Source organism: Bidens hawaiensis, unplaced genomic scaffold (assembly GCF_021521415.1).
Source record: "Bidens hawaiensis isolate Kalapana, Puna unplaced genomic scaffold, B.hawaiensis_p1.1 tig00011030_1, whole genome shotgun sequence".
NCBI classification, from domain to species: Eukaryota; Viridiplantae; Streptophyta; class Magnoliopsida; order Asterales; family Asteraceae; genus Bidens; species Bidens hawaiensis.
Window position 1 is genome coordinate 64,465 of NW_027504988.1, and position 10,855 is coordinate 75,319.

The following is a 10,855-nucleotide window of genomic DNA, read 5'->3' on the forward strand; positions in this document are numbered from 1 at the left end:
AGACCCGCTAACCTTTCAACCATTAATATTATCCTTGATCCTTCGCTAACAATACAAAAGCCGATATGCGTTCGATAAATGCCTACCTTTTCAAATGGTAAGATTTCAAGACACATGATCATCAAAAACCCGTATAATTTAAAAGTCGAGATAATATATGGAACGTCATCCTTAAAAAAGAATTAAAAAAGAAATTTATAAATATAAATGTAGGATTATTAAAAGAAGGCAAATGGTGAAATAAAACAAATATAAAAACCAATTCCAAGGGCATTTTTGTCCAAACCAAAAAACCCTTTCCCAACTCATAAACATATACACACACAAACCTTGTATCTATAAATCTCTACAATCATAAAGACAAGAGAGAAACAAACAGCTTCTTTGTATCCATCAAACTCAAACTCCACACACACAAATCCCATCATCAAATCTTCGAATTCTTGATTCAAAATCATCATATTTTGAATAAAGTTTATTAATTTACAAGATTTGGGTGGTAAAGATGGCTATGATTAGTCTATCAAAGTTTCTTGATAAAGTGTATTTAATGGCTGAAGGTGGATCTGATTATTGTTCTAAGAAGTCTGATGATCTTTGTGGTGATGTTTGCAGTGAGGTAATTAAGTAATTAATTCTAATTTAATTTACTAATTTACCCATGATTTGATATTTGATATGGATCTGGTTTCCAGTTTTGGTGGTTTAATTTGGTTAAAAGAATTAGGATTTGTTGAATAAAAATTTATAAAAAAAGTTGAATTTTTTATTAGTTTATGATCTGAAGTCCAGTTTTGGTGATCTAATTTGGTTAAAGTTATGTTGAAGAATAAAAAGTTGTAAAAAATGGCATTTTTATTATATTTATTAGGGGCAATTTCATATATCCATTAATGAGTTATTAGGAAATATCATTAATATTGTATCTACCGTTACAAAGTAGTTAAAATATCAAATATATTAAATTCGTTAAAAACAACTTAATAATATTGTTTTAACCTTATAATATAAAATGTACCAAATTCGTTAAAAACAATTTAATAAATGACTATTTTAACCTTATATTTGAAAAACTCTAAAAACTTAAAAATTTAATAAATGAACTTTTTGCCCTTATATTTGACTTCAAATTTTGATATTTACACATGTTTAGCTTAAACCTTTTTTTACTTAATTTTACTTTTAAAAATTTTACTCATATTTTTCTTTTCAAAATATTAGATTGCTTATTATTTGATATCGTGCGATTATACAAATTCGATTGTTTGATTATCTGCCGTCGAGATAACAAAAGAGGAGAGACAACGGTTCTTTTCACTTGATTATCATCGACGATGAAAATCAAATAAAAAATAGAGTTTAAACAAATATAATGAAAAGGGGTAGAATTGTCAATAAGTAAAAATTTATTAAAGCTTGGTATATATGAAATTTGTTAAGTTTGTAAGGGTACGTATGAAATTAATTATTTTTATTACTTTTCATTACTTTGTGCTTGATTAAAACTTTCAACTCATGTTATGCATATACAACTCATATTGGTGCCAACTAACTTTTAGTGATCTCCATGTTCTTGAGATTCTTTTTAATATATATATATATATATATTTATAGTATATTGTGCAGCTGTCATGAGTTGAATAATTGTAGCCCAAGAAAGAAAATAATAGTCTTTTGTGAACCACTTCAATAAAAATGTAAAATTTGTTTTTGCAGGATTCAGGCAAATCTTCAACAATGTCAAGAGTAAAATGCATTCTTCGCGGGCTCGATTTGAAAGCGCTCGTTTTTCTTTTTGTTTTGGTACCGACTGTCATCCTCGGGGTATATGTTCACGGGCAAAAGATTTCATACTTTTTACGCCCGTTATGGGAAAAACCACCGAAACCATTCCACGAAATCCCACATTATTATCACGAAAACGTGTCGATGCAAAACCTTTGCAAGCTGCACGGTTGGAGGACCCGTGAGTTCCCTAGGCGTGTGTTTGATGCGGTTTTGTTTAGCAATGAAGTTGATCTTCTTACTATCAGATGGCACGAGTTGTACCCGTATGTTACTGAATTCGTACTCCTTGAATCAAACTCGACTTTTACGGGCTTACCTAAGCCTTTGGTCTTCGAAAGTCAACGCGAAAAGTTCAAGTTCGTTGAGCCAAGATTGACGTACGGGAAAATCCCTGGAAGATTTCGGAAGGGGGAGAATCCGTTTGTTGAGGAAGCGTATCAACGACTTGCGTTGGATTATCTTTTAAGGAAAGCCGGGATTCAAGATGATGATTTGTTAATCATGTCGGATATTGACGAAATCCCAAGTAGACACACGATTAATCTTTTAAGATGGTGTGACGATATCCCTCCGGTTTTGCATCTTCGGTTAAAAAATTATTTATACTCGTTTGAGTTTCTACTCGATAACAACAGTTGGAGGGCATCCGTTCATCGGTATCAATCAGGAAAAACACAATACGCTCATTACCGCCAATCGGACGTCGTACTGGCAGACGCAGGCTGGCATTGCAGCTTCTGTTTCCGCCACATTAACGAGTTTGTTTTCAAGATGAAAGCTTATAGCCACGTCGATAGAGTTCGGTTTAACAAATTCTTGAACCCGAAAAGGGTGCAAAAGGTAATATGCAAAGGCGCGGATCTGTTCGATATGTTACCCGAAGAGTACACGTTTAAAGAGATTATCAGGAAAATGGGACCCATCCCGCATTCGTATTCGGCTGTTCATCTTCCAGTTCATCTTTTGGAGAATGCTGATCAGTACAAATATCTTTTACCAGGAAACTGTGTAAGAGAAAGTGAGTAAAAATCACTAAAATTAATATCAAGATTGTTCTTTTTGGTGTAAAGTTTGGATCTTTTAAGCTTCCATACCAAACCCGCGTTGGGTTGACCAAAAGATAGTTGACCCGGGTCCTAAATCCGGCTATACTAGCAGCATTCTTTCATGGGTGATATACTGATATTGTACATAATCTTTTCGAGGATACGAGTTTTCAAGATTCATTATCAAAGATTCATCGTCGAGGTAATCGAAGAAAGTTTGTGGCTTTACTATTTGGTTTTAGGAAAAGTTTTGATCTTGACACGGACCGATTTTAAATATTATTAAACATATTAATTCAGATTATGTAACTTTGGGGTTTGTTGTGTTTTGATGTGTCTCAAAACTGTTTGTGTATGAATATTATTAATAATATTAATAATAAAACATTGGAACAGCCAGAAGACAGAATGATTCTTGGTGTGAAGAAGAATCTGATGCCTTTTTAGGACAAAGATTATTGTTTGAAGTTGGCATGGTGCCCTACATATACAGCTGCTAACTTTGTTCTTTAAGATATTGCAAATTGACAGACAGGCATGCATGTTCTGTTGTCTATGATTACATTAGAAAATGGTTTATGTTATGTTCAAAGTTGTAACATTTTGGTCTAGGTTCTTTGTTCATAGACATGGCTCATGGTTTGGTCATTAGTTAATCATTGGTTGAGTTTGGTATTAAATTTTGGGTATGTTTTGTCCTTCCAATTTTGATATTTTTCGATTAATGCGTCAGCATATAATTTGAGAGGTCAAACTATAAGAAAACGAAACTGAGACTTTTATTTTGTCATAAAAAGCTTCTTTATCATCAGGATTCGGTCGCTTTAACTGCTCTATCAAGGAGAATTTTAAGGCTCAAACTTGAAATTAGGTCTAGGTTCCTTGTTCATAGACATTGCTCATTAGTCATTGGTTTAGTTTGGTATTAGATTTTGAGTATGCTTTGTCCTAATTTTGATATTTTTCGATAATGCGTCAGCAGATAATGTGAGAGGTCAAACTATAAGAAAACGAAATTGGGACTTTTATTCTGTCATAAAAAGTTTCTCTATCATTAGGAGTCGGTCGCTTTTTTAACTGCTCTATCAATGAAAAGTTTAAAGCTCAAACTTGAAATTAGGTCTAGGTTCCTTGTTCATAGACATTGCTCATGGTTTGGTCGATAGTTAATCATTGGTTGAGTTTGGTATTAAATTTTGGGTATGTTTTGTCCTTCCAATTTTGATATTTTTTTATTAATGCGTCAGCAAATAATTTGAGAGGCCAAACTATAAGAAAACGAAATTGGGACTTTTATTATGTCAAAAAAAGTTTCTATTGCCAGGAGTCGGTCGCTTTATCTCCTCTATCAATGACAATTTTAAAACTTAATCTTGAAATTTGGTCTAGGTTATTTGTTCATAGACATTGCTCATGGTTTGGTCATTTTTTAATCTTTGATATCAAATTATGGGTATGTTTTGTCTATTAAATTTTGAATTTTTTCGATTATTAGGTCAACACAGACAATTTGATAAGTCAAACTAGAAGAAAACGAAGTTGGCACCTTTATACTATCATCATAATATAATAGCGTTTAAACATCATGAAAGTATGTTTTTATCCCTGGCGTTTCGTCAATTATGCAATTATAGTCCAACAATTTTTTCAGCTTATGGACTCTTGAGGCTTTAGATTCTTGTCAGTTTCGTCCAAAACACTAACCTCGTCTATTTTCTAACAAGTCCGGAGCGCTTATGTCCTTTTACCTATTTGGTGAAAATGATAATTGCAACCAAATCTTAGTGACGACTTTATAAGATGAATTTAACCATGAAAATTTAAAAATTTATATTATATTATTTTTTTAAATATTTAATGGGAGCTTTAAACGGCTCTAAAGGTGACAGTATTAATTCATTGTAGGTCCAGTTACTATTTCCAACGGTCTTGAGAATAATAAAGATTAGGCTCTGATTATTCACACACCCTTTGATTTATACACACCCACTTTCAAGTGGGTTTCATACGATAGTATAACCCCTATACGATCGTATGTAAGGTGTGTGGATAACCAAAAGGTGTATGAATAACATATCCCTAAAAATTATTGAGATGCATGCTTTTATGCAATAATTATTTGGGACACTCTTTGCCAACACTTGGCTCCATTTTAGTCACTTGTTATTATGGGTTCTGAAGAAACACTAACCGGACCCCGGGCAGATTACGGGTAACCTGGGGGTTAGATAGATGTTTCCAACGAGGGGTTAGACCCGGTAAAGATGGTTCCTCTGATAACCTGCAAAACAGACACCGTGAGCTTGTCACTGAGAGGGGGGGGGGTTCCTCCTTGTGACCACCCTCCGGCGTGAGAATCAGACTAGATTGCTCTTTAAATATAAATGTATATTAAGAGATTGCTAGAGCAGATATCAGGTATAATATGATAAGATATGTTAAGATGAGATGATCATACCATTTGTGGTATTTATAGCCGGAGGTAGGTTTCCAAGGAGGTGTGGCCTGCTGAATAGTATTCCTGTTCCACCAACAGTGGCCTACGCACGTGCCATGCTGGTAGTTGGTGAGTAGGCAGCGGCTGATAGTGACCAGGCCTGCTGTGTACTATTCCTTTTTCACCAACTACAGGCTATGCACGTGGTATGTCAGGAGTTTGTGAGTAGGTAGCGGCTAATAGTGACATACAGTACAAGAGCATGCTGCTCGCCATACTGTTGTCAATGAGCTGTCGTATCTTTGGACAGATCTTTTGCCCATACCTCGTCAGGTACAGTAAAAGATCCTCAGTATCGTACGGACTGGCTCATTTGGGCGGGAGTATTCCCCCTCCCGCCTTTGTGCGGGAATGTTCCCGGCTTGCTCATTCCTTCTTCAGGTGACTGCTGAATTATTATGAGAGTTAAGCCTTGTGCGTGTAGCCATGCTGCGCGGGTGGCCTTCCCTGATGGCCGGTATCCGTAACTGCGGGAACAGGCGGAGTACCTGGAAACCATTGGGAGGCGTTTCCTGTGGGGACAGCTTGCGTACCGCACGTGAGGACGTCACGTCTCTGAGCGTGGTGGGTCCTGCTGATCCAGTTGGTTTCTACGCAGACGTTCCTTTAGTTTAGTCTTGCGGGTTCAACCGCGCAGACGTCCGTTAAGGAGTCTTGCGGGTTGAACTGCGCAGACGTCCCTTTTCAAGGTGAGTCTGTGGGTCCAATTGGGCTCTGCTGGGACCTACCTCTTCAAGTCCCCCCAGTCCAATGTTCTTCTCATGAATGTTTAATAAAGTGAGGTGAACTTTTGGACTTTAAGCAAAGGGTTTTTGAAAAGGGTTTAGTTTTAAGGTTTTCCATGGGGATTCTTCCCACGGAAGTCCTAATGTCACGCAGAATTTCCCACTGTTCTGCTTGATCTTTGGGTATGATGCGGGTAGGTCTGTAACCTCCTCGCAAGTCAGGAGCGTTGAGTACCTCTTGTGTAGATTCTCCATGAGGTTTTGGTAGTTTTGAACATAGTGATCAATTATGTTAAAACCACCAATTCCATCTTGAAGTTTCAAACAATCTAGTTCTCGACGTTCCCGCTATGCGGGGATGTTATTCCCGTTTGCGCAAGCATGGCCCAGAAGATCCTTCTTAGTTTCATTTCACTGCGGAGTGCTAGGTATGTGAAGGGTTTCGCCTTGACACTGTACCCGCACCCGTCTTATAGTTACTTTACTCCCAAGGTATTTCTGGCGTCAATTCCCTGCAGGTGCTAGGTATGTGAAGGGTTTTGCCTTAACACTGTACCCGCACCCGTCTTATAGTTACTTGGTTGCCGAGGTATTCCTGGCGTCAATTCCCTGCAGGTGCTAGGTATGTGAAGGGTTTTGCCTTAACACTGTACCCGCACCCGTCTTATAGTTACTTGGTTGCCGAGGTATTTTTGGCTTCAATTCCCTGCGGGTGCTAAGTATGTGAAGGGTTTTGCCTTGACACTGTACCCGCACCCGTCTTATAGTTACTTGGTTGCCAAGGTAAGGGGTATATTCCCGCTTACTTTTGAATCTTTGAGACTTGCGTTATAAACGTTATATGAATTGCGCATGCATATTTTAGTTTATTTTAGCAATTTTCCCAGTGTTTTGGATAAGTTAACCTTTGAACGTGGCAGATAATAGGTGTGAAGTTTTGCTTCCTTTCGTGATTGTGCGGGTAGGACCGTCACTTGAACTTAGTAGGATGGCTAAACTTTACCTATACCTGACCTGCGTGTAGGTTTTCCTCATCCTTTTGTTAGAGATTCTCTGTTTTGAATAATTTAACCGTTCGACGCGCGGTTGTCAATAGGTTAGTGTTCAGTTTCCTTTATCATGATTCATGCGGATAGACCAGCACTTTCATTTAGTGGGATGACTGAACTTTTCCCCTTCAACTGACCTGCGTGAAGGTTTGCCGTTTTTTGGGTTTATGCGGGTTTTGCCGCATTCCCCACGCAACGACTTTCCTCGTAATTATGCGGTGAAGACCGGTATATCCGTGTGGAAAGTTTACAAGTATAAATGTAAAATCATCAGCGTCAATGTTCAAAAGAGAATCATTTCCATTAAAAGTGGCTCTGGGCCTTTTACAAATTTGGAATTGATCTACATGTAACACTTGCGTAATTGAGCTCCGTTCCATGTTCTTGGGACGGGAGTGCCATCGAGCCTTTCGAGCCGGTATGCGCCCTTTCCCAGCACTTGTTTGATAACGTACGGACCTTCCCAGACAGGAGTCAGCTTTCCTGGGCGATCTTGGTTCGAAGCCTCGTTGTAACGCAATATGTAGTCTCCTATATTGAAGTTGCAGAGTTTTACCCGCGTGTTGTAGTACTTTTGCATTTGTCGTTTGTAGTTCTCTTCACGCATTGCGGCTAAGTCTCTGCGTTCCTCGGTTAGCATAAGGTCTAACCATCTTTCCGCATTATTGTCCTCTTGTTGAATCATGACCCTTGGTGAGGGTAAACCAATTTCGACCGGGACCATGGCTTCAGTGCCATAAGTGAGGCTGAACGGGGTTTCTCCCGTACTTGCCTTTTTCATCGTTCTGTGTGCCCAAAGTACGTGTGGAACTTCGTCCACCCAGCCGGATCTGTGTTTCAATAGTCTTCTCTTTATGCCGTCGACGATGCTCCTATTTGCTCTTTCCACCTCACCATTACCCTGCGGGTGCGCCACCGAGGTAAAGGTGTGGGTGATTTGAAGTTCTTTAAGCCACTGTTGTAGCTTCTTGTCAGCAAAGTTGGTGCCGTTATCGCTCACCAAATTCTGTGGGAGCCCGAAACGACAAATGATAAATTCCCAAATGAATTTTTTGATATGTTTCGCGGTCGTTTGGGCTAAGGGTTTTGCTTCTATCCACTTGGTGAAGTAGTCGATGGCGACCACTAGAAACTGGACGTTCCCTGCTGCTGTGGGAAATGGGCCAGTCACGTCGATGGCCCACTTCTGAAATGGCCATGCAGAGGTGACTGGAACAAGTTCATTCTTCGGGCGATGCGTGTTGGGTGCGTAGAGCTGACAAGACCTGCATTTTCTGATGTACGCCAGCGCATCCGTATGCATCCCCGGCCAAAAGTATCCCGCGTTGTTTAGCTTAGCTACAACTGCGCGTGGACCTGCATGTATCCCACAGATGCCTTCGTGTACTTCCCTTAGGAGGTAGTTGGCATCTTGGTCGTCAACGCATCTGAGGAGGGGGCCAAGAAAGTTACGTCTGTAAAGGACGTCATCAATGAGTTGATAGTTCAGTGCTTTACAGCGTAGTTTCCTTGCCTGTGTTTTTGACTCTGGTAGTATGGCCGCCGCAAGGTAATTTATTATTGGTGTCATCCACGTTTCTGTGCCGGTTTGGATGACACAGACTTCCTTGTGTGGGACTGATGGTGCTCCCAGGAGTTCAATGCGGATGTCCTTTCCCAAGTGAGTGAAAGCTAATGACGCAAGCTTGCTTAACGCATCCGCAGATTTGTTTTCGCTACGCTTGACGTGTATGACTTTACAATCATTAAAATCGCGCATGAGGGTTTTTGCTTGAGCGAGGTACAAGGCCATTGTGTCGTTCACGGCCGTGTACGTCCCGTTTATCTGATTGGCAACTAACATGGAATCCACATGGGCTTCCAAGTTTTTTACTCCCATTTTACGCGCAATCCTTAACCCGGCCAAGAATGCTTCATACTCAGCTTCGTTATTCGTACTTGGAAAGTCTAGTCGAATAGCGTAAGTGTATTCTTGGCCTGTTGGGTTGGTAAGTTTTAACCCTGCGCCTGAGCCCTCGCTGCTGGCCGCTCCATCAGTGTAAAGTCGCCAGACTTCATCGATGTCTAGTGCTGGAGAGGGCTGAGCCTCGTCCTGGCACTCTTTCTCCCGCGATGCGGGGACTTCGGCAATAAAGTCGGCCAAGACCTGGCCTTTTATAGCTGGCCTTGGCTTTTATTTTATCGCGTATTCTCCCAATTCTATTGCCCATTTGGCTAGGCGTCCCGAAAGTTCGGGTTTGCCTAAAACGTTTGCAAGTTTGAAGTTGGTGAGAATAGTAATTGGGTGACCTTGGAAATATCATCTTAGCCTGCGTGAAGCCTGTACAAGTGCTAAGACTAATTTTTCCAGGGTAGAGTAGCGAGTTTCGACGTCTGTTAGGAGACGGCTAACATAGTAGATTGGCATCTGGATGCCTTTTCGCTCGACTAACAGGACGGCCCCGGTCGCTCTATCTGTGGCGGAGAGGTATAGGATTAATTCCTCTCCCGCTTCTAGTGCTGTGAGCGTTGGGAGTTCGATCAAACGTGACCGAATTTCCTGAAAAGCTGCTTCCGCTTCTGGTGTCCAGCGGAAGTGCGTTTTCTTTAGACAGTTTCTCAGCGTCGACACGAATGGGAACGACCTATCCGCATGATTTGCCAAGAAGCGGTTAAGTGCAACTAGGCGTCCGTTCAGTGTCTGAGCTTGTTTGATGGTGGTAGGTGATTCCATTTTGATAATGGCTTCGACCTTTTCAGGGTTCGCTCTGAAGCCATCTTTTGTAACGATGACTCCTAAGAACTTCCCTTCTTCCATCCCAAAGGAACACTTGCTCGGGTTGAGCTTCATGTTTATCCTTCTGAGTGTGTTGAATGTTTCTTCGATGTCTTTCAACATCGCTTCTGGGTTAAGGCTTTTAATGACCAGGTCATCCATGTATACTTCCAAGTTTCTCCCAATTTGGGCATGAAACTCTTTGTCCATCAGGCGCTGGTATGTGGACCCGGCATTCTTAAGTCCGAATGGCATCATTTGATAACAGAATGTGCCATCGGGCGTCCGAAATGCGGTTTTGTCCTGATCGTCAACGGCCATGTGGATTTGATGGTATCCTTTATACGCATTAAGGAAGCATTTAAGGCGAAACGGTGATAACGAATCTACCTTAAGATCAATTTCGGGTAACGGGTAACAATCTTTGGGGCATGCTTTGTTCAAGTCTTTGAAATCTATGCACATGCGCCATTGCTTGTTAGACTTTGGTACCATAACGGGATTTGCAACCCAAGTTTGATATCTGCTAACGCGTACGATGCCCGCGTCAAGGAGTTCCTTGACTTGGGTTCTACACGCGTTAGCTTGTTCCGCCCCCATTACTCTACGCTTTTGTATGACCGGCGTAAAAGCCTGGTCACACTTGAGCTTATGCTCTGCTTTACTTCGAGTTACACCAGTCATGTCTGCTGGTTTCCATGCGAAGATGTCAGCGTTTTTTTGTAGTAAGCGTTTGAGTAATGTGCGCGTAGGATCAGTTATTGTTGGGCCAATGGTAACCGCCTGGTCGGGGTATTTTCCATTAAAAGCCCATTCTTCTGGTTCGGTGATGGTGGGTTTAGCCATCTTTGGTTTGAGTGTTGATGAGACAGATGCGATGCATACCTGGGGAATACCGGTGACCATCGCCACGCCCTCAGCTGTTGGCCATCCCATCATGCCGTGGACTGAAGATACTACGGCGTTGAATCTTGCCATCCCGTCTCTCCCGAAGA

General features: G+C 40.7%; 1 protein-coding gene across 1 annotated transcript; it reads left to right on the forward strand.

Moving 5' to 3' along the window:
• The first annotated feature begins 375 nt into the window (after positions 1-375).
• LOC143609716 (uncharacterized) lies at positions 376-2,950 on the forward strand. Its single transcript, XM_077084393.1, has 2 exons — positions 376-619; positions 1,717-2,950. Exons 1-2 carry the CDS (start codon positions 506-508, stop codon positions 2,812-2,814), a joined length of 1,212 nt encoding a protein of 403 aa, XP_076940508.1. The 5' UTR covers positions 376-505; the 3' UTR covers positions 2,815-2,950.
• Positions 2,951-10,855: the final 7,905 nt, after the last annotated feature.

What these genes read in the sequence shown, in the direction of transcription:
- LOC143609716 (XM_077084393.1), top strand. Translation starts at nt 506, where the DNA reads ATGGCTATGATTAGTCTATCAAAGTTTCTTGATAAAGTGTATTTAATG. An exon ending in GTGGTGATGTTTGCAGTGAG is followed by an intron (nt 620 to 1,716) that starts GTAATTAAGTAA and finishes TTGTTTTTGCAG; the next exon opens with GATTCAGGCAAATCTTCAAC.